This window comes from Scardinius erythrophthalmus, assembly GCF_964197995.2.
Source record: "Scardinius erythrophthalmus genome assembly, chromosome: 7".
NCBI classification, from domain to species: domain Eukaryota; kingdom Metazoa; phylum Chordata; class Actinopteri; order Cypriniformes; family Leuciscidae; genus Scardinius; species Scardinius erythrophthalmus.
This window is the reverse complement of record NC_138227.1, coordinates 21410425-21435499: the sequence shown is the minus strand read 5'-3', so window position 1 is coordinate 21435499 and position 25075 is coordinate 21410425. Positions and strand designations below refer to the sequence as shown.

At 36.5% G+C, this 25075-nt stretch overlaps 1 protein-coding gene across 1 annotated transcript in view; it reads right to left on the bottom strand.

Annotated features, from left to right (window-relative positions):
* Positions 1 to 5105: 5105 nt before the first annotated feature.
* gipr (gastric inhibitory polypeptide receptor) overlaps positions 5106 to 25075 on the bottom strand; it is a 39423-nt gene continuing 19453 nt past the window's right edge. Inside the window, exons 2-14 of the mRNA XM_081371535.1 lie at positions 16218 to 16377; positions 15351 to 15447; positions 14908 to 15015; positions 14470 to 14591; positions 12869 to 12975; positions 12359 to 12512; positions 11431 to 11590; positions 11040 to 11100; positions 10866 to 10935; positions 9441 to 9529; positions 8716 to 8854; positions 8520 to 8561; positions 5106 to 6298 (exon numbers count right to left, since the gene is read on the bottom strand). Of these exons, the coding sequence (XP_081227661.1) occupies positions 5945 to 6298; positions 8520 to 8561; positions 8716 to 8854; positions 9441 to 9529; positions 10866 to 10935; positions 11040 to 11100; positions 11431 to 11590; positions 12359 to 12512; positions 12869 to 12975; positions 14470 to 14591; positions 14908 to 15015; positions 15351 to 15447; positions 16218 to 16274 (1560 nt within the window). The 5' untranslated portion in view covers positions 16275 to 16377 and the 3' untranslated portion in view covers positions 5106 to 5944. The remainder of the gene's footprint in view (positions 6299 to 8519; positions 8562 to 8715; positions 8855 to 9440; positions 9530 to 10865; positions 10936 to 11039; positions 11101 to 11430; positions 11591 to 12358; positions 12513 to 12868; positions 12976 to 14469; positions 14592 to 14907; positions 15016 to 15350; positions 15448 to 16217; positions 16378 to 25075) is intronic.

Below are 25075 nucleotides of genomic sequence, written 5' to 3'. Positions count from 1 at the left end.
AGTCAGCTTAAAGGGGTCATATAATGGTACATGCACTTTTACAAGTTGATTGTACTGAAATGTGTGTTGGCAGTGCCTGTACACAACCATCATAAAATGATAAAAATCTATCCAGTGTTTTTTTTTTAAATCTCCTTATATGTTTGACCCTCTCTGAAATTAAAGGGATAGTTCACTTTGAAATTAAATTTTGGTATGTTTTAGCTTACCTCAAGGGCATCCAAGATGTAGGTGTCTTTTTTTCCGCAGTAGTTTCAATTTTGATATTTTTTAGGTCAAACCGTTCTTGTCTCAGTCATTTGATGCAGGTCTATGGTCACTGTCTCAAAGAGCATGCACAGAGTCCAAATTAAAACAATTCCCCATCGTAAGTACACATTGATGGCCTAAGACACGAAACGAGCGGTTTGTGTGAGAAAACGAACAGTATTTATATCGTTTTTAGCTCTTATACACAGCCACGTCCAAGTGATCTGAGGGCGCTCGCGCATCCTGGTGTGTGACGTGTGCACAGACTAGTGCATAGATATATACACTAGATGTCGCCTTGTCTACGGCAGTTCATTGGAACGAATGTCTTTAAGGCGACATAGTGTATATGTAAGGAATAATTGACGACAGGCCGTTGAATTATTAGAAAAATAATGCACACCCGAGGTGGTAATGCGGTCACGACGCGAAGCGGAGTGGCCGTTACGCCGTTACATATTAACGGAGTGGCCGTTAATATTAATTAATATTATTAATAAATAATTATTAATTATTTTTCTAATAATTCAACGGCCTGAAGTCAATTATTCTGCTTATACTACAGTTACCACACCTCGAAACATTGTTCAGATTATGTATTTCAAGACGTTTGTAAAGTTTTTGTCATTAAAACGCTCTTGTATGTAGGACTAATTTCTTACGCATCTAATCCAATGCCTCCGTTGCTAATTCCAAAACGTCATTTTAGAGTTAGTAACGGAGGTTTGAGCCACTGATAGCAGACTAATGCTGGGGACACACGACTAGCTGACACATTCTCTGACTGTTTTCATCAACTGCAGCAGATTTTAGACACCGACTTTGAACACAGACTGAACGCGCTGAACGCGTTTGGGCATGATCAGTCATACTCATAACAAGTATCAAATTACATTCATGACCGGCCTTAAAGTGTGCCCCCGGCTTTATGCAGCTATTAATGCAGTTATTAGAGAGAGATGTTGCAATAATGACACAGAAAAGCATGTGCGTCGTCAATATTATTTATTTATTTATTTATTTATTTATTCAATTCGTTTTAATTCATTTGTTCATTCTTTTTTTTTCTTCTATTATTGACAGATGACAGACTAGCCAAATAAATGAAACACAAAACCCTTTTAACAAGTAGACCTATCAATGATTATTTATTTGTTATCTGCAATAAAAATCCGTGCTGCAGGACTATCCATTTATTTAGCCTATATTCATTTTAATTTTCTATTGATTATAGATGGGACTGTATACTTTATTTATTAAAATTAAACTGCATGTTTCTATTGATTGTGAAGCTAGACATTGAAAATTGTAGATGAAGCGCATGGGGCTAAATGTTTTTTATTGTTATGAATTGTATCCTATTTTCCGTTATTACAGTTGACTATGCGAAGTGATATGGAACTGTAATGCGGTCAAGACCTGCCTGGAACTACTTTAGCCTGCGTTTCCCTGAAAATAATGCACACCTTAGAACGTCCGTCAACCAATCAGATTCAAGCATTCAACGGCCCTGTAGTATGTAGTATATATATATATATATATACTGCGCCCTCAGATCAGATCACTTGGACGTGGCTGTGTATAAGAGGTCAAAACGATATAAATACTGTTCGTTTTCTCACACAAACCGCTCGTTTCGTGTCTTAGGCCATCAATGTGTACTTACGATGGGGAATTGTTTAATTTGGACGATGGGGAATTGTTTTAATTTGGACTCTGTCTCTGCGCATGCTCTTTGAGACAGTGTCCATAGACCTGCATCAAATGACTGAGAGACAAGAACGGTTTGGCCTAAAAATATCAAAATTGAAACTACTGCAGAAAAAAAGACACCTACATCTTGGATGCCCTTGAGGTAAGCTAAAACATACCCAAATTTAATTTCAAAGTGAACTATCCCTTTAAGCCGTTCGATTTTGTGACGTCACAAAATCGACGCCCCTCCCACGATTGGTGATTGACAGCAGCGTTTCAACACAGACCCGCCCTTCCTCGTGAGCGAGCTGTCTGTCATCATAGTCCGCACGTTGTTGATACTGGAGCGCTGTCTATGAGCAGAATGGCGTCTGTTGTGTATATGGCAGGTGATCGCGGGCGAGTGCAGACTGAATGGGAGTTTATGGGGCTAGACGGCTAAATGTGTCTCTTTCACCCGATTGCCTTTGAGAAATCTCATATTTTATTGTAAGTTTTGCAAGTTCAACATGGGTTATAGGTCGAAAGTTGAATGATCGAGTACTTATTTCTTTTCGATTTCTTACAGGTTGAGTTGTTGTTGCCCATAACACGCTAGCATTCTGCTAATGACGTCAGCATTCTGACGTCATTGACATTTTAAAAGACTTTTTAAACCAAATAAGTGACTCTAAAAAATCTAACACCCAGCAATGTGTAATTTCTTTGAATCTCCATTCGAATACAACATTCAAATTACTAGACAAAAAATTATATCCTGAGAAAAGTGGATTTTGAGGGTTTTTCGCCATAGACCTCCATTCATTCTGCACTCGCTTGCGAGCGCCCCCGCATGGACAGAGACGTGTTACTGCAGCCAGTCCAGAAACCGGAAGTAAGCAGAGAGTTCCAATTCTCTTCCTATTAGACATTCTCTGGCTGGACCTCAAAGTTGAAAAACCGTCAATGCAAGTGAATGGGAGAAAATAATTATTTTTTGATCCCGTTTGAATTGTGCCATGAATTGAACATATGTTGTCTGTGAATTTTTTATATAACTTTTCATGTTACGAGTTTGACAGTATATGATATGATTCTTTTGCTAGCAGTTGTGGAAAAGACATAACGAGAAAGACTAGCCTACATGTCGCCTATGTGACGTCACCCCATAAAGTTGACTTACCCGTGGTTTTCGCCAACTTCAACGATTTTGTCCTCTCCCTGAAAGAAGGCGGTGAAGTGCACCAAAGACACAGCCATGTTTAGCGGGATCCGTGAGCTAGTGTCCGTGTGCGAGTGGTGTTGACGTTTCAAACGCGTCGAAAGCAGCGAGGAGTTGTAGTCCACAAAGTGCTCTCACACAAAGTCTAACCGTATCAAACTTCTACCCGCTAAATTGTAGCATTCTTTACACGAAAAGTTATATAAAAAATTCACAGACAACATATGTTCACATTCATGGCAAAATTCAAACGGGACCAGAAAATAATTATTTTCTCCCATTCACTTGCATTGACGATTTTTCAACCTAGAGGTCCAGTGGGGTTAGCGGAAGGGGCGGGACTTACCAGCTCTATAGACCATAGACATCATATATATGATGTCTATGCTATAGACAGTATATAATATATATTGAGGAAGTGGTGGGGGAAGTGACGTATGCCGTAAAGCAGTCGAATTTTGTAGTTCTTTTTGTGCTCTGGTTACTACCCGAACCCCGAAGTTACATAGTGCCAGTAAAAGCGATACAGACCCCGTCAGGCTATGGCAGACGTGTCATTCAACCTATTGTAAGTCGATGTACCATCACAAGGGTCTTGGAAATATATTATGAAGGTTGAAAAGTTACACAGTGTGGCTTTAAAGACACATGCACTGAAACGGCATGCTGAAAACAGAGTTGTTTTTGGCCAGGTAAAATGACTGTTTTCTTACAATAATGAGAATTTTTAATTAAAGTATATTACAAACTTTTAATTTAGACCCTAAAGAATCACATTAGCTTGTACAAAAATGGCATTATATGACCCCTTTAAAGTTATATTAATACATATTATTGAAACAAAATACAGTAGGCTACAGGTGAGGAATACCAAGATTCCAAAAGCCTCTAAGTCCGTCTAAAGTTTTTGTTTAATATTAACATTTTTACCAGGCTCCGTTTCTCCCCAAGTACCGGCATTGGACTGAGGTTGGGATTTAGTGAGTTTGAAGTTGAAAGTATTTGATGAGTAGGCTATAGGCTATGTGCGGAGAGCATTCACTCAATATTATGGTGCGTTCCAGGCAACCTGTAACCCGTGTTTTTCTAACCTTATACCCGTGAAAGTGAACTGGAACAGCAGTCAAACCCGTGACTTTCCACCCGTGAACTCCTACTAGATCGATGTACTCCCAGTTACGAGCTCTGACGTCACATAGCCCGTGAAACCATACAAAACAACAATGGCAGCCCCTATGGATGCAGTGTTTCTGCAGGCGGTACACGGTGACTGGCCTGGAACGCTACAAAGTTGTGAGTCGTGGTTTGAAGTCGTGATTTACGTGCTCAAACACCTGCCTGGAACGCAGCATTATTAGCCTATCTCATTTTTGACAGAGGTGGCTTTTAGAGGCTTTTGCATCGGAGGTCTTCAGTTGTACTTTTTGACTTGTGCGCCGTGTTTTTAAAATGCTAAAAGAAGTTTAACCAGAGATGGTCTTATTATTGTTCTTACTTTTTTTTTTATTCCAGTGCCCTGCATCTCGCGGTTTTAAGCGTAAAATAAAAGCTGTTCTGTGTTAATAACGGCCAGTTATTCTGCAATCTGTATGATTGCTGGACAAAAATAGGTAATAGATGTATGATAAATAGCCTATTAACGATTTACAGTGGCTTCATCAGAACTAGACAAACTGTACCGGAGAATACAACAAAGACATCTTATATTTTGACAAATTCATGCCTGACCACAAACTCTTTGCACTCAGTTAATGTCATTCAGCACTGACAAGATGGTAAGAAATTTCCTCAGGGGACGAACGCAACTCTACAACACATTTCTCTCTACGTCCACTAGGTGGCTTTAGGTGTCAATGAATCCGGGGAATATAACCTCAATGTGAAAACAACAGAATAACAGCCTCCGCTTGATGCATGAAATTTAGAAATTACATAATAAAACCACAGTGAAAGCTCAGGTACAACATACGTAGATATCACTATTATTATTGAACTCTTCCATTCATAGTAACAGAAAAACAATGTGTCCAGTGAAGTGAAAGCGTACACAATGTAAGAATAGATCTCAGTACTTGTGAGTGGTTCAAAAAAAGAGGGGATACACTGATGTGAGCCTTCATAAAGTTTTGGGAACAATCTGTTTCCATGTTTGATAATGTTGTTACTGTTACCTAATAACTAAATTACCCTCTAATTCTTTTAGACATACAGTTCACAGTTGGGTTATGTCATGGCACTGAATGAAAAGGGATTAAGCCATCAAGTGGAATGCAGAAACATAAAAAAGGAATTAGATTTCCTGCTGTTTAAGAGAGTGCCTAGACTGCACCATTCTGGTTGAGCGGGTTACACAAGAGCCATACAAAACCTCCATGTTAGACATTTAATGCCTCAAGAGGCACTTATCATATCAGGGTAAGGATGTGCTTAAGACATAATGCTAGTGCTAATTTGCTGTTTATGGACATTTTATAAGTTTGATTAACTTTATCATTGGTCCTTATTCTATATGTATACAGTCTCCCCCAAAAGTATTTAACCTGCACATAAAATTGACTGCATTAGATAAACATCAAACCATAACAGAATGTTTTGGCGCATAACAGAATTAATCTTGTGTCCAAATTGAGGTATAGTGGTAAATATCAAATGAGAAAAACAAAAACAAAAACAATCTGTCTGGTGTAATGTGAGAAATGTGATGTAGGAATATCCAAAAACAATGAGATCTCTTATTCCAAGACACTATGTGATATCCAGCTTGTTTGTCCAATCAATGGCCAGCACAGTCCACATCATTCAGCAGTAGCTCTCGGAAAACATAGTTGTGCCCTCTGCGGCACACTGGGGTAATGCTGGCACATCCAACCCGTTCAGAACCTGTTTTCGGGCAGAGATGTAGCAGTACGCCTTGCCTTTCTTTGCTCCAGGATGGTAGTGTTGTTGAACGGTCAGGTGGGCGTCTGTTGTTGTTGGGTCTGAGCACAGTTGGCAGCCACTGTCCAGAGGGCACTCTGGAGAGCAGGCTGGGTCATGGTGGCACACAGGACTGGCACCTCCCTGCTGTGTGTTGCTACCTGTATAACGCTGGTCATCCAAAATGCTTATTCCCAATCTCCATCGCTGCCATTTCTTTTTGATTTCTGACTGTACCTGAAATCAAAGACATGATAGGTAAAATAGCAGTTATGTGAATATATATATAGCATAGGATAGCAGGGTTATTATCGTTAATAAAAACATAACGTTTAAATTTAAAACATTAAAGGAGAACTCCGGTCAATTTTAACATTGAGCTCATTTTTTTTGTAAATTTGGAGTGCTGTCAATACAAAGAACAAGGACAAAAATCGGTGTTGCCTACACCATGTTATCCTCTTTTTAAAATTTGCACCCTGTTGACTTCAATGGGGCAAGTTTTAAACCAGCTTTTAGCTTCTTAACATCCTTGATGTGTCATTACAAGTGCACAGAAAATGTGAGTGATTCCTTCTGAGTGATCACGGGTCAATCTGACTGCAGTAGATGTGAAAGATATGTATAAAAATTATGTTTTTTCAGCCAGCGCACATACCTGTATTTACATCCTGTTTTCAGTCGAAGTCCATAGTAATCGATTGTTGAGTTCACACGCATAGGTTTAGTTACCTATGATCACGCGCGTGAACTGAACTCGACAATCGCTGGCTGAAATAACCTAATTTTTATTAATATCTTTCACATCTACTGTAGTCAGATTCACCCGTGATCACTCTGAAGGAATCACTCACATTAGCTGTGCACTTGTAATGACACATCAAGGATGTTAAGAGGCTAAAAGCTGGTTTAAAACTTGCCCTATTGAAGTCAACAGGGTGCAAATTTTAAAAATAGGATAACACGGTGTAGGCAACACCGATTTTTGTCGTTGTTCTCTGTATTGACAGCACTCCAAATTTACAAAAAAAATGAGCTCAATGTTAAAATTGACCGGAGTTCTCCTTTAACTTAAATAAAAATAATAAAATTATATATTAAAAAAAACTTATTTTATTTCAGCTATTTGAGCATTCATAATTTTCATTTAGCTGAAGTACTAAAATACATTTTGTAAAATTAAAACGTTATAGACATAGAACAAAAAAAAACAATTAATAAATATGACAAAAAAACAACAAAATTACTAAAATGTAGCCTAAAAATTAAATTGAAAACATAATATATAAAAATAAAATCTAATTAACAAACTATAATAGCATATTCAATGATAATAAAATACCACTAATTATACATAGTTTTTTAGTTCATTTTATTTAAAGGGGTCATATAATGGTACATGCACTTTTACAAGTTGATTGTACTGAAATGTGTGTTGGCAGTGCCTGTACACAACCATCATAAAATTATAAAAATCCATCCAGTGGTTTTTTTTTTATCTTCTTACATGTTTTCCCCTCTCTAAAATCAAGCCGTTCGACCGTGTGACATCGCACGGTCATACGCCCCTCCAACGATTGTAGATTGACAGCAGCGTTTCAACACAGACCCGCCATCGCTCGTGAGCGAGCTGTCAATCATAGTTCGCGCGTCATTGTTGATACGCTGGAGCACTGTCTATGAGCAGAATGGCGTCTAAGCGATTGTGGTGTTCTGTTCTTGGGTGTAATAACGAACACAGCAGTCATTTTGATGTTCCTAAATCCGAACCGCTGAAGACGCAGTAGCTGAGTTTTGTTTTTGAAGGGAATATTCCCCACGATCAACAGCAATGCTTTCATGTTTGCGCAAATCATTTCACACACCAGACTGCTTTACAAACGAGGGTCAGTAACGTTATAAAGCTGGTTTTGCTAAGAAGCTGCTCCTGAAAAAAGGATAACTATTCGTGTTCCTGCTGCACCTCCAGAAGAAGAAGTGAGTGCAACGTTTTATTAACCTTTATATTAATCTTTATTTTAATCTTTGCAAATCGCTTGCACGCTTCACGATGAATGCGGCTGTTTACACTCAGTGTACATTACGGCATGTTTTCTATGTACGACGTTCTCAATATAATTCGTAATCCCACGTTTATAATGAACAACGCGTTATGGTTATTGTGTTACAACCAGTGTACGCACAAAACAGAGGGGCGGGGTGAGCAAAGCTCATTATCATTTAAAGACACATGCACTTAAATGGCGTGCTGAAAACAGAGCTGTTTTTGACCAGGTAAAATGAGTGTTTTCTTACAATACTAATGAGAATTTTTAATTAAAGTATATTACAAACTTTTAATTTAGACCCTAAAGAATCATATTAGCTTGTACAAAAATGGCATTATATGACCCCTTTAAATACATCATTGAGTATACATTAAAAATATGACACTATACAGTATAGAAAAAATACAAACCTCTTTATTGACAAAGCAGTATAGTATGGCCACCAGAAAACCCTGTGGGGCAACAGCAACAAATGTGTCAAAATGCATTAACTGTAAGGATATACACTACATTAAAATAGTGCATGGAAAACAAAAAAGTAAGTACACTTGATGATCTAGGCCATGTTGTGACACAGTCTGTCTCGCTTGATCCCCTTAGTTGTACCTGAAAGGAATTGAAGAAGAGTTCAAAGAACAGGTTGACATTGCGAAGTACGCCCTCAGTCTGTTCCTCTGTCATCACAGCAAACACCACCTCATGAATCCCTAACAGGGGAATGAGGGTCAGCGTGGACTTGGCTAACCTGAGGGACCAAGAATATTAGACGCAGATTATTCAAAAACACAATCCGGCCCATCTCGCTTCAAAATGCCATCAACTTTTTTTTTTTTTTTGTGATCACATTTTTTCAGATAAAAAAAAAAAACCTTTTAGGTTTTACAAATGTTTGAAGAGAGATTTCATAGGCAGATAAATTGACAATAGTGAGGCACTGTGGGTGAATCAAGAATCTAAGCCTCCATCATTATTACCAATACATATGCTTGTTATATTTCAATACACGTTTTATTCCACTATGGATAAGCAGGATTAAGCTTAAAGGCTAGAAATACATTCTCTGCTGGGAAAAGAACAGCTCCCTAAAACATATGATGCCCTCAAGGCTGACATTTGAAGAAGAGGATGAAACATTCTTCAAAATGGTTGAAACATCAAAAGCTTGCTAAGGCACTTTATGTGACACATTTCCAGTTACATAACAGAAATGCCGGCTACAAGGAAAAACCAACAGATCAGGTTGTTTTAAATAACAAATTTGAGCAAAAAACAGATACTGATGAACAAATTAATTTGTGAAAATAATTTGAAATAACAAGACAAATTCTTACCTAAATTTATAATCTGTATATCTCATCTGATGTGCTTTTAATTTGGAGATGAGGATCTGAATAATCCTTATAAATATGAAAAAGTTCACCTGCAAAATATGATTATTTATATATAATTACATGTGGAATGCTCAATGTAAAGGCACACAAAACTTCTCATTCTGGAGAATGCAGAAAACTGCATAAATTATCCCAACTGAGAGTGACGGATCCGTTCAAACCAAACCACAATCATTTCGGAGTGCAGAAAAACATTTCCTCAACACAGTCTCAAGAGTGCTCTAGACTAATGAGTCATCCATGTATAATGCAAGAGTAACTGGCTATTTAACTGGTTATTCATATGGTGTGTCCCAGGGTAGTGTTGCACCAGACATTCGTAAATTCGTTCTTAAATTGGAATGTAAAGTCCACACTAGAGGCTTATTAACTAGCTAGTTTGTAACTAACTTTGTACTCTATTCGGTTGCACCATTTGTTTATAAGCTAATAGGTCGTAAGTTCTCCATAAAGTAATGCGTAGTCACGTAACGTGACATTTACCCTAAATGATCTACTAGCAGCCTTAAAATACGCAAGTTGTGAATAACATCATGAATAACATATGTATTTTTTTATATGCAAGTAACATTCAGAAACTGTATTTGAAATTTCAAAATGACATTCATGACATTATATTATTTTAAATGCACAACATGGGCCGATGCATATAGATGAGCGCATTAGGACAGGTTCTTGTTGAAGAGCCTCTAACAAAGTAATCTGCACATAATGTTCTCTCTCTTAAATATAAGTATGTGTAAATGTCAGCATTATCATACAGTATGTCTAAAGAATTGAAGTCTGTTGGGTAAAATAAAAGCTTTTTTGATGCAGTTCAGTCAGTCTGCTATTTTATTCTGACCATTACTCCCGATGGGAGACTTCCGTAAATATTTAGTTTATACGTAGAGCTATGCTTTAACTGAGTATAATGGTGCAACACAAAAATATTTAGGTTAATAAGTGCGCAAGTTGTAACAGTGACCAATTACGTCAAGTTGTCTGCTACAACTTATGCATAGCTGGTGCAACCGGCCCCAGATGACTCAGAACTTGGAATTCTCTCACCTCCCACACAAAAATAACCACTGGAACATAGGTCAGAAATCCAACTAGTAAAGACGCATCAGCCCTGACTATGATGAGAAGCACCATTTGTTGTCATTACCAAATGGTAGAAACTAACGCAATGTTCCATTAGTTGAAAACTTCTGATTCTGAGTTATCTGGAACACTGGTCGAAATTGGGAAATTTCCAGTATTCAGTAAAAATAAAAGATCTGTAAGCACATATACTGTAAGCATATGTGAATGACTATAAATACAATCAGAGAACAAATTCAAATTTTAGACAAAATGAGATAAATACGGAGGAAAACTCACTAAAATTGCCAAAAGGATTGGCGTTCGGATGATCCACCAATATGCCATATTTTCGTTGATCTCCCAGCACCTTGAGAAATGTGTAGGGACATTTGTAATGCTTAACCAAAGTTGCTCTTAATCTTTAACCAAATGAAAGAAAGCTGATGCATCAAGACTTCTGGCACATCTTACCTAGTGTTCTCATACAAGTAACGAACAACTATCCAAGGCACCACAAAGAGCACAGGCGTTCCTGTCAGAAAACAAGCAAGACACCTGCCTCACATTTGTGCATCTACATTAGCATTTAATTTTTACTTTCTCTAAAAAAATTGTTTTTGATTTAATTGTGGTAATTGTTCAAACTCATTCCATGTATGGAAATGTATGCATTTAAATTTAAATTATATATATATATATATATATATATACACATACACACACACATATATGTATATATATATATATTTTATATTTTTTAAATATAAAGTTTTTATAAATTTATAAATATATTAAATGAAGTATTCCACTTATTTTTATGATAATTGTTCTACAAAAAGAGTAGAATGAGTTTGTTACACACCCCAGCCGATGAAGAGGTACACACAGATGTAACTGTTCTCTGAGAAGACCATCAGCACCAGCAGGTTGTGAAGATATAGACCTTCTACCAGTAGCCAATAGTAGTTGGCCCCAACACAATACTGCATCAGGACCTGAGCCACACGGCAGCCTGACATCACCTGTGGGAGTTTAATGTGGGTTTACTGGATCAAACAATGTACTTGAATAGTTTTTTAGCAGGAGCGTTTCCTCAAAGGCAAAATTGGATGAAAATAAATCCACAGTACAAAGATAAAACAATGCAAATATTACAAAATATGAAATTGAATATTACAAAATTGGTCATGTGTGATATGTCACCACATCACCAGAGTCACCCAATAGTGAGCCTACGTGGTGATGTGAAACACAGACGCGCTACGCTTAAACACTACGTAAAAAGACTCGAGGTCCAGAGAGAAGGAAATGAAAAGTGGAATAAAGTCGTTATTTTTGTTTGTTTTTGTGCACAAAAAGTATTCTCGTCGCTTTATAAACTTAAGGTTGAGCTACTGGAGTCACTTGGACTATATTACCAATGTCTTTAATACATTTTCTGGGCCAGCAAGTTAAGGTGTCCATAAGCCTGTGGAGGAGTGATCCAGCTCTCAGATTTAATCAAAAATATCTAAATTTGTGTTTCGAAGATGAGAGAAAGTCTTACGGGGTTGGAACAACATGAGGGTGAGTAATTACTGACAGAATTTTCATTTTTGGGTGAACTAACTGTTTAATTACAATGTTAATATAAAAATACAAAATAGAACAGTATAAGCAATGTTTATTTACTCTGCAAAACATAAAGTGTAACTATAAAATGAATTTACATTTGACTTTGCCTCCTCATTCCAGAACAGCAACTGTTTTGCAGCGTGTAATTACTGTAATGTAATTGAGTCAGTACTTACCTCTTCACTCAGAACAATTGAAACATCTTTGTTGTCCCTGAACTCTGGAGCGTCTTTCATGAGAAGCGCGTCTCTCGTGAGGATGGACACAGCACGCAGGATAAATGAGGCAAACAGGTTGGTGTGGATGTAATTACGTGTGCAACGCAGCTTCCTGCAATATTACACACAAACACATTATGGCTTTTCACACTTGAAATACTTAACCCTGGGTCAGTATAAACCCTAAGTGAACAAATCTTGCTTCACTTTTCAGACTGATCATTAATCCTAGGTACTCATATAAACTGATAAATTCTTGAATCCTGGATTAACGTTCTTATTTGGAGTGTCAGTGTCATTGGGCGAACAGCACGCAGCATGTTTACATTAAGGCTCTTGCTTTTATGTCTTTTTATTCATCATATTGCAGGATAATGAATGAATGCCAACAGCTTTATATTGTTTTGTTTTTTTCTTCTTCTGCATGCCATGTTCTGCTCACTTTTCTGGAGGAAAACGGTCACTCACCTGAATATGAGAAGTATGACGAGGGCTAAAGACAGGCTGGTCAGGGACAGAGAGTAACCAACTGTGTACATCACCCTGAAATAGGCCAGGATCATCATCTGATTCTCCTGTGAAGACAGCAAGTGAAAGAATAGCACTACAGACATAAGCCAATTTAATTCATGTGACTATTCTGAAAGAAAAACCTTCTTAAATGTCTTGTGTGGGATATGAAGGCAAAGCTTCCGAGAAATTCAGACATTTTTCTCACTCTGCCATATTGACAACCACTGAAAGCTGCCTTAGGCAGAGTGTAATGACATCTTTATATTCACGAATCACACTAGCGAGTAATAGCCAATAACTCTGGAAAATAACTCTGTGAGCAGGAGATAAAGTCTCCTTCGCCAGTAAGAAATGAGAGCAGAGCTCTGCAAATGACACTAGTGGGACTGCTTTCCAAGTGCTTTGGTTCATGAAATTACAGAACCGCACAGCGAGTTTCCTATTTTACATAAATTCTCCATACACCACAAATCTGGTTTCTTTCACTGAGAGCTTTTCCAGTCGTTTTGAACAACAACATGTGCTCGCTAGTGTGATCCATGAAAATAAAGATGTCATTACTCTCTGCCTGAGGTGGCTTTCAATGGCTGTCAGCATGGCGGAATTTAAGAATTGACTCCCTTTCAATTCATGAATTGGAATTTTAATCATCTGGCACCACAGGAAGTTAAATTGGAATTTGAACTTGGATGACAGTAAGTGGAATTTACCAAATTGCAACTCGCATTCAACAAAGCCACAAAACTAATTTAATTGGTCCAGGATCATTTCAATAATTACATGATTTATTTGACTAATTATGCCTATTTATCTCCTGATCTGCAGATATTTTTCTTAAACCAAGTTCAACAAGATTTTAACTTTATCAAAATTATAAAAAGAAAATGAATATATACTGAATAATATAAAGCATATATTAGGGAAGCCATATACTTATATATTTGAACATTTTAATTATCTCACCCATAGGGCATATCCATTTAAAAGTTTGGGGTCAGAATTGTTTTTGAAGGAAATTTGTTTTCAACAAAAACATGTATTCAGCAAGGATGCATTAAATTGATTTAAAATACAATTTTTTTATTTCAAATAAATGCCTTTGAATTTTCTATTCAGAAAAGAATCCTGAAAACTGCTTTCAATAGATAATGATAAGAAATGTTTCTTGTGCAACAAATCAGCATATTGATGATTTCTGAAGGGTCATGTGAAGACTGGAGAAATTTATAACGACTGGAAAATTCTGCTTTGCCATCACAGGAATAAATTGACATTTTAAAATATATTAAAATAGACAACAGTTATTTTAAATTGTTTAAATTATATTTAACAATATTACTGTTTTTTATCAAATAAATACAGCCTTGGTGAGCAGAAAAAAAAAATTTCTTACGGAAACATTACATAGAAGGAAAATGCAATCTGCTAAAAACCTCAGGACCACTCACAAACTTGTGGACAGAATTAATGGCACCCCTGGTAAATATGATAAAAACTGGCAAAACCACAACCGTATACATATACATTCATTTTAGGTGATATACATGTCTCTTTACCTGTGCTATCTGCTGGCTGCCATCTGCATTGCATTGTGAGTGGTCTCTCCATGTACGGCTGTGGTTGACAGTGAGCCACTGGCCATCTGGACCACATTCCCGTGACACAAACCCACTACGCACTAAAGAGGACAGTAATGCATAACAGAGTCTTCTATGAACCTTTTTATTAATTGAGTGCATGGAAATGACAACCAACAGCATAATTTATGGTAGTCACTCATTCTTATGTTAGTATGTTCTAAATCTGTCTTATGATTTTTACCTGGCAGAAGATAAAATGAGTTTACGATAAACAATAAAAATAATATTTTCACATAAACAAATGGTAAGCTTTAAGATCCTCTTTTTAAAATGAAAATGGTGAATTGCATGACATTTATGAAGCAATTTCTTTTATTTTTCTATGCCAACAGGCACTATTATTGGCAGTGGTACCTTGATCATACCAAGGCAGATACCAGGGGCACGGCACTTTCACCGTTGTGTTGGGAACTCCATCTGTCCAACAAGCGTACATATCAAACATGCTTTTGCAAAACAAACCTATATGGAGAAAATAGAGTTAATGTGAATATAAAGGTGATCCAGAGAGGTTTAATAACTTTATATACTCCTGCCAGAGCTTATTTCATATATAAAATTGTATATCTAATTGTTGCATTCCATGTTAGAAGTATAACTACAAGATCCTCATTGACACTCCTTATGCAAGCAACATTTATATGGCAAGAAATATTCACGACAAACATTTAGAGTGTTTAGTGTGTGTCTGTGTGTTTACTTCTCTTTATATACATAATAAATCTCAACTAGCTGTTTTCCAATGTTGATACAGAAACGCACACGCACACACACACACGGGAAGAGCTAATGCCTACCCGAAGGTGCGGGTTGTGAGCTTATCTTCAAGATGCACTCGTTCCGATACCTGTTCCATTCCTGCACTGTGTCCTTCACCGTCTTCCCACTCACACTCTGAAATAACACATGACACCATGAGGTTGCAACTTTCTGTCTTAATACATGTTTCTGTTCTTATTGTACACAATGCTGCATGCAAGAAATTCTGACAGGTTTCCATGTTTTTGGCCTTGCAATTAAAATGAACAGAAAAATGTAAAAAAAAAAAAGTACACAAAAGCAGGCCATGTATCCACCAAAGAGTTTTCAATGAGAGCACCCCATGTTTGACAACGACAGCAGCGTGACAAGGCGCTGAGCGTCTATTTCATGCTCAGCGCTTGGCTTTTTTTTCGTCTGGTTGCCGATAGTAGAAAAATTTTCAACACTGGGTAAAATGCAGCACTCATCACTGTAGCTTTTTACCCAGCCATTCAATCACAATGGAAGGGCAGGACAAACACCACACTGATCAACTGCCCTCTCTTTCTACGTGGTTCAGCACTATCTTCATCCAAATCAAGCGACAGAGCAAGTACTTTACATTGTGTCAACATTTTTATATTCAGAAACAAACTATCTGCGAAATCAGAAACTAGTAACACTTCCGCGGATTTTCCATAGCGCTATCGAGCAGCTGGCTAAAAATACTTTGGTGGACATACAGCCTAAAAGTAATATAAGTAGGCCTATAGTATTGCAGGCCATATGAGTGCTTTATGGAAAACACACACTAAAACAGAATTAATGTATTTTTAGTAACTATTCCTTCAAAATGAACATTTAGAAATGCATTAACAACAAGCTATTAGTTTTTGCTGCAAAATGCATATGTTGATCAATACCTCAGCTATGCACAAGATGGACAGAGTGAGGAGGAAGATGGTGGAGGTGCTCTTCATCACTGAAACAGGTAGCAGGGGCCAGACATCTTAGAGCTGGGCCCTCATCCAACCAGAACCAGAGCGGGCCATTCTTTCAGACCTGTACGCCACCAGCTGCACCCTTCAGGACCGAAACATTTAGCAGAGAATTAATAACCAGATGGCTTCAAGCTCTTGAACTTCCAATCTCTGTCTGTCTCTACTTTATGTTGTCTTATTAAATCCTTAACACATGAAAGTACTCCTACTTTAGGAAAGTAAAACCTACTTTAACTTCAACCTGAATACTCCTCGATTCTTTCCTTCCCCTCACATCTACATATACTGTATGTACTCCAGTCTTTGTATCGTCATAAAAATTTACAGTCATTATACAGAAACAGAAATCTGCCTATTAAAATAAAAAAATGTATTAAATACATGAATACATAATTTTAATAATTAAAACACTGTTAAATGTAATCTTGTACAAATCTGAATATAAATATGAACATATCCTATGTATTTATATATATTTTAGTTATTTAAATTTATAGAATTAGTATAGAACTTGAAAATAGCATTTAATATTAATAATTTATCCGTTTATTAGACCATCCCAACTAAAATATGTCTGCGGAAACAGAAGAATTAAATACAGAAACAAACTATAAAAAAATGCATAAAAGATTAAAATAACCATTTACGTTTAGTCAGAATTGGTTGACTGAGTAGGTTGCCCTTCAGCAGTCAATTTAATCCAGACGCTGTTGCTAAATCTCAACTTAAATCGATAATGGTTCAAGGAGGAAGGTCATTTGATCTCCAAAAGAACACTTGACTGAAGTCTCTTCAAGCGTGCCCAAAAGGAGGAAACAGTATGCTTAATCGAGATGATGTGTAAATAAATGAGTGTCCTGCTAAATCATGTATGATCAGGTAGGTGTTGAATAATTTAGTTGTTTTTGTGCTAAACAGGCTGGAAAGTGCTGAGGGTATAAACACAACACACATGGAGGACTTAGAGAAGGAAATTCCGGAAGAGGACATCCATGTAGTCACTCTAATCACATTGCTAGGGGAATAGAAACAGTTTACACCATCTCTTTCCCTTGAACTTCACCTGTAATTTCAATAATTCAACAAAAAGGGGACAACTTTGACCTTGAGTGCAGTCTGTAGAGTCTTAATGCTTGAGTTGATAATTATGATTATATAATTAGTTTAGTTCATTACATAAACATGGAAAATGGTAATATTTCCTTTAAAAAGTTTCCCTAAATAGTGGTACACTGAAGCAGTAACTGATTTTGTTATTAAACAATTTATTGAACAATTTATTGCAAATATTTTGACACAATCCATATTTAACCATGTTTGTAACCATTTCTCTAACAATTTGTGTCAAAATACAGTAATATCAACAACAAAACATGCAGGAAGTCTTTTCTGCTGTTGCCTATTTTAGTAAATAGTTGGATTTTATCTTAAGTGCATTTAGCATTGTTTTCCCCTGTTGTCTTATGACCAGGACTAGATGTTCGATTCAACACCTCATTAAAGTATCATCAGCAGATCTCATCAGCCTTTATTTATGTAATGATTGTGTCGTCATGTTACCATGATAGTTGGGGTGTGGGGTGTGCTCCATGACTCTTAGAAAGAGTATGCAATAATTTACTCTGAAGGCCAGAAACCAATTCTGCAATGTTTATATTGCCTCACCTTAAAAGTTATTTTGATTAATTCAGAGTATACTTAACCCAGGATATCCACTTGTGCCCCAGCCAAAAATATAATTACACAAAACACTGGACACAGGAGAAAACACTCGCCTACCAGTTAAGTTAATCTTGACAAGTGTGTTTAGCAGGTATAAAGTGATTTAGTTAACTGAATTCATTTACTTGTAACACACTTGAGCCCTATTTGGACGGGACTAGTCCAAATCTGTTTCACAGACATACTTTGTGATTTGAATCCTGTCCAAATCCAAGTTTTTCCACATACAACCTCTCTAAAAATTCTAGCGCAAAATATGGTAAAAACAGTATTATTGTGATGTAATTTATAAATTATTTTTTAAGAATGACAATTATTTTGTAACAATATAAAATCATTACTGTCACTTTTGATCAATTCATCCTTGCTGAATTAAATTATTAATTTCTTTAAAAAAACAAAACAGTTGTGCATAAACATTTGTTTTGAACATTTCTGTTACTTGTATGTTATTGTCAAAAATTCCACCATAGAGTCCATACTGTAAAAAATTATTGTAATTTTAACTGTAAAACACTGTAAAAATGTGACAGTAAAAACCTGTTAATTGGTTAACTGTAAGTTCCCGTACAGAGGAAACTGTAATAGATCTAACCTTACATTTTGAGCAATTGTAATGTAAAATACTGCTAAATGTGCCATTTTTTAAAGTAAAAAGAAGAAATCATTTAATAATTTACAGTGAAAAAACGTAAACATTCCCAGAATTCCTTTTATGACACTTCACATTTGTAAATTGGTTTTTATTTTTTTATTAATTATGTTTATTTTAAAAAAAAATCTGATCAGCTATGTACTTTAGGGTTTTTGTTACATTTTGTTTAAAATAAATGTTTATTCCATTATTTTTGTGTTATCATTATGTGTTTTGTGTTTGTGTGTATGTGCATTAACTGTGCACCTTCTATATTTCAGTATTTACCTCAGCTTGTGGAAAATCTGCTTGTGATTAACTTTGATTCATCATTTGTTTTTTCTCTTTGCCACCTGTGTTATGTCAATATACAGCGGGGGAAATAAGTATTGAACACTTCATCATTTTTCTCAGTAAATATATTTCCAAAGGTGCTATTGACATGAAATTTACACCAGATGTTGGTAACAACCCAAGTAAGCCATACATACAAAGAAACAAACAAAAATAAGTTCAGAAATTAAGTTTTGTGTAATAATGTGAAATGCCCTGTCAGTGGAAATTAATAACAGCTGGTTCAGTCCCAAATGATGGCCTACAAAAAGGTCTCATTGCCAAGGTGTCACACAAGACACATCTCATGATGGGTAAAAGCAAAGAGCTGTCTCAAGACCTTCGCAACCTAATTGTTGCAAAGCATAATGATGGCATTGGTTATAGGCGCCATTCTAAGCTTCTGAATGGTCCAGTGAGCACTTTTGGGGCCATAATACGGAAGTGGAAAGACAATAATTTCACCATAAATTTGCCTCGACCAGTGCTCCTCGCAAGATTTCTGATAGAGGAGTGAAAAGAATGCGTTTTATTTTTGCTAAGAAAATACCCGTTCCTCCGTGAGAGATACGAGACCGGTGCGTCTCACAAGTGTGAGTTCTCCCGCGGCCCTAGCCTCGTCCTGCTCGCCACAGTAAACATGATGAATGGCGACTGTAGAGCGCAAAAGCCGAATCCCGGGCATTTTGTGCGATCTCAAAAACCCGGGCAGACTTGTCACGGAGACTCACTAGTAGCTTAGCTTTGTTGTTTAACTGCTCTCTAACCCGGATTTAGAGAGCAGTTAAACCTCAAGGAGTTGTTGTCTGGGAGTTGTTGTCTTTCATCCACATGAGCCAAAAATACATTTTCTGGCTTTTCTCATTCTAGAAGACTACAAATTCAAAAATAATTTTACATTTCTACTACATAAATGACCCAATTTAAATACACATTCATCTTTCCAGAGGTGAAGTATCCCTTTAAGTATATTTCTAAGTACATAAAAAGTAGACTGAAAAAAAGTATACTTGCTAATTTTTAATTTAAAAGTATACTAACAGCACACTTGAATAAACTATTTTTTGTAAGGGTTACCCTATCAAGAGTGTGCAGCATCGTATTTCTGTCAATTAATGTGCATAAATGCATAATACTGTGAAGTTCACAGTTGTTTGCAAAGGGTACTTTTGTTGGTATGGTTCACCCAGCACAGAAATGATAGCCATTGCTTTAGACCCCTGGCTAGTTTAATTTAGATGATGCTTTCTTACTTAGTTCAACAAGCCAGATATATAATTCATATAAATCATCAAAGGTATTGAGTTTGTTGGGTGACTGTTGTTCTCCACTCTGAGGAATGCAGAATGGGCATATTTGGAGATCTATGAAAGCACTGAAACACAGGACCTCCTTGTACTGAATTTAATGGCATACACTCTCTGTTAAAAGCAGCTTGTTTAACATTCCCATACTACATCTTTCAAAGCCATCTATGAAGATCAAAAATGGTTTTCCCAAAACCAGTCCCAAAGTTAGAAGGGTCAAAAAGGATAAAAGCGGTGTTTCCATTAGCTGTATCAGTTTATTTATTTCTACGGGACTGTAATGTATCCTCAGTTAGAGTAATGTTCTTTAGAGAGTGATTCAGAATGACTCAAATCAAATGTTTTTTGTTTTAAAAACTGGAATTGGCAATAAGTCCACAAAGAGTTTACAATATCAAACTTAAAAAATACGTTTTTAGAATTATTTAAGATAAGATTGTGTATGAGGTTATTTTGTGCACAATTGAAGATTCCTCAATTTAGTGTACTACAAAAAAAGTTCTGTGAAATAAGGCAATACATACAGTATAATAATAGTATAGTGACTTGACTTTATTTGCTATAAAACAATAAATAGTACGTACCAATCCAATTTCATAAGAAAACTTCAATAAATTACATTTCATTTGAATTTGTAAAAATGTATTCGATTGATTTTTTTTTTTAAAGCATAAAGGCCCACCCATAAACCGAACCCTCAGTGGGACGTAAGCAGATCCTACAAAAACAATGTTCATACAAATTCGCCACCAAACTATTTTACCATAATGTAAAATAATAAGGAATTGCCATGAGAGTGTTGGTATAAGTACATTAAGTAGGCTAAGTTACCCCACTGAGACACATCCCAAATGTCCAAGTCCTCCATCCTTATACATGCCTAGCCTGGGTTTCCCCATGCTGCCTTGCACGCAGCGCGATTTTATTCACGCTGCTAGGCAGCCTGGATACCATCAGAGAATGTCTAATAAGGCGAGAACTTCCACTCTCAGTAAACTTCCGGCTTCTGAACTGGTTGCAGTTCCACTCTTATTCCATATGAGGACGCTCACAGGACGAGTGCAGAATGAATGGAGGTCTATGGCGCTATACCAATAAAAATCCACTTTTCTCAGGATATAATTTTTTGTCTAGTAATTTGAATGTTGTATTCGAAAGGAGATGCAAAGAAATTACACATTGCTAAGTGTTAGATTTTTTAGAGTCACTTATTTGCTTTAAAAAGTCTTTTAAAATGTCAATGACGTCATACACATCGTACGACCAAAGATACTGCCGTACGGGAATCCTTCAGTCACTCTGGTGCGTTCGCGCTCTGCACTTTCTTTTCTCTCAAGGCATCAACAACACAGCTGACACAAGTAAATACACGTGCCAGACGAGTTTTTGTTTAGTTTGTTTCTGGTCCCGCTTCGGATGCCACGATGCCATCAAGCGGTATCTCTGGTCGTAATCAGTCCTTCACTGACCAATCAGCGTTCATTAGCAGAATGCTAGTGTGTTATGGGCAACAACAACTCAACCTGTAAGAAATCGAAAGGACATAAGTACTCATTCATTAAACTTTTGACCTATAACCCATGTTGAACTTGCAAAACCTACAATCAAATCTGATATTTATCAACGGCAATCAGGTGAAAGAGACAAATTTAGCCGTCTAGCCCCATAGACTCCCATTCATTTTGCACTCATGGGCGATCGCCCCCAGTGGAACTCTGGTGGAACTACAACCAACATTCGGTACAATAGGACTTAATAGGGAGTGGGTAAGCTCTCTGTAGACGGGCTTTGATACCATGGACCAGATTTTCACCTCAAAAAGGGAACCAATCACAGAACGGGGAGGGAGCAGCAAGACGATGATGACGTCAATGCGGCACACCGAAGCAGTTTGTTTATATCTATGGATCCAACATGGCAGCAGACGCGAAGTTACCTTTCGATGCAGCCTTAGATAGTGTTCTAAGTAGTTTAGAACGCAAGTTTATTTCGTCTTCTTCCTCGTCGAATTTCTGTCGCTCTACATACGTCATCTGGTATAATTGAAATGATTGGTATGAATGATAGACATTCGTAGCGCCCAATAAACGGCTCTGGGCATTCGTAAACCACGCCTCAAATACGACAAAATGAACATATGGTTCCCAGACCACGTATCAATGAGAAAGAGGTCTGACGTTAGCCAGGCTAATACATGCCTCTACTTTTATGCCAAAAACAATCATTTCCAACCTCATCGATTTGTTATGTGCTTCAGAAATTAGTTTGATTTCCTATTATGATTCAGATAAGTATTACAAGCTGAATCATAGGAAATCAAACTACTAATTTCAGGAGCACAAAACAAATTGATGAGTTTGGGAATTATTGTTTTTGGCCCTACAAAGGCAAAACGCAGTACCCAAACAAACACTAAAGCAAATAAAAATATATTTAAAGTATATTATATAAAAAATATTATATTTTATAATTACATTTTTTCTTTTCTCTCCTTTCCCTGCCTTTGTAGGGAAGAACATATGAAACACCACCTCACAAAATGTTAACTTCACCTTACTTTATTTTAAATTAAATTCTCTCATTTTAAATGAGAAAATTATGTTTCAGATTATTTTGTGGCATGTTCCTTATTTCTAACTGAGGATATGGTGGAAATTCAGTGATCCAGAACAATCATGTGTCAGATTCATTTCTGGCATGTTCCTTATTTCTAACTGAGGATATGGTGGAAACTCAGTGATCCAGAACAATCATGTGTCAGATTAATTTCTGGCATGTTCCTTATTTCTAATTGAGGATATGGTGGAAACTCAGTGATCCAGAACAATGCAATATTAAAAACTACATTGCATTGCACATCCACTCACAACATGTATTGCACAAGAGTAAACAAAACATCATCTGAGAATGTACAGTCTCATAACAACTTTCATTAGTATCTATTTTAGGTAAATGCAAATGCAAGATCCTCCTCTGTAGACCCACAGCTGTATAGGAACATTATTGTATGTTCAGGATCAGTCTGGCATATCCAGATACAAAGCAAGACGATCAGAATAGCACCACTGTACAGAATAAATACTGATGCTGGTGAGCTTAACTGATGCTTAAAGACAAGAAAAAAGTAAGGAGCATAAATTCCTTTGCTAGTAGAAGGAAGGAGATTTGAAAACAGGGTGAATAATCAAATAGAACAAGTGACGTCATGATAAACACACAATTCTGCAAACCAAATCATGGATACAAATACATAAATCTCAAATCAAGCAAGTAAAGCTGGCAGACACAAGTACTGTATGCATGATCTGAAAAATCAATCAATGATAATCTGAGAAACTGAACTCTTTACTGAGTGAGCTGTGAGCATATTAACTGCTTTCACTTTAGAGTGGAAAACTTTCACATGAACACACACATAGTCCTATTAATTATAACGATTATTATGACAAAGTGTTGAAAAACAGTAGCACTGTGTATATATGTCTGCTCCTGCTGCGGTGCCAGGGCCATCTCCTTTTAACTCAGCTCATATAAATGGGTTCATATTTGCACACAAGAATTGGTACTAACCGTAACCATAAAGTAGCCTATACATCACAATTCATTTTCATTCATTCACTTTTTAAATTTCATATCCCTTGTAATAATTCACACATTATTTTTTTTAATTAACCCATTAGGCATTTTAGATAAAACCACATTGTTCTTCAAAGTAAACATTTGCCACATACAACCATAAGTTTTACTAAATGATTTCAGATGTTATACATTTTTAAAGGAGTAGTTCACTTTAAAATGAAAATTCTGTCATCATATACTCACCCTCATGTTGTTTCAAACCTGTATGAATTTCTTTCTTCTGCTGAACAGAAAGGAAGATATTTAGAAGGATATCAGTAACCAGACAGTTTCTGGGTACCATTGACTTCCATAGTCCAGATATTCTTCTAAAATATCTTCCTTTCTGTTCAGCAGAAGAAAGAAATTCATACAGGTTTGAAACAAGGAGGGTGAGTGATGACAGAATTTTCATTTTAAAGTGAACTATTCCTTTAAGTTGCACTGGTTATTTGTAGTGTTTTTTTTGTTTTTTTTTTGTTTTTTTTTTTTTTGTGTGTGTGTGTGTGTGTGTGTGTGTGTGTGTGTGTGTGTGTGTGTGTGTGTGAGATTTTTTTTATTTTAATAGCACATTTTATTGCAATAGTCTGTCTTCTTCATCGTTTTATGTTCATTCAAAACCATTGTGCTGTGTATAAATATTACCACTGAAAAATTGAGAAATTGTTTATATGTAGGCTACCACAGACATTAATTTGAAGTGACATCGTTTCCTTCTGACATATTTGGCTTATATTAAAATAGCCTACATTATAAAGCCTTGTGGACAATATATAGAGCCGGTCAGAGAGAGAACGAGAAGAGTCGTGTTGCCCGCTGTTGAGACATGTTCGTTGGGCTTTTCTCAAGACAATCCCACGTTCTTTAGTTTCACTTGCACGCCTGTATTGATTTTAAACTCAAAAAGACTTTAATTGGCTGAAAGCCAAACAAAACAGATGATGAAATTGATTAATATGTTAGACTATCTAAATTGAATCACACCTATTACATTTATGACCATTTGGTTAAAACTCCCTCAACCGCGTCTAATGGCACAGCACCTTGTTGTTATAAAATACACTTATAAGAGCACGGTTACATTAATTCAATAGGCTACGTCAAGCAATGGTAGTTCTTCTCTGATTAATAATAATTCATAATCTGCTAAATACCACAACTCAGAC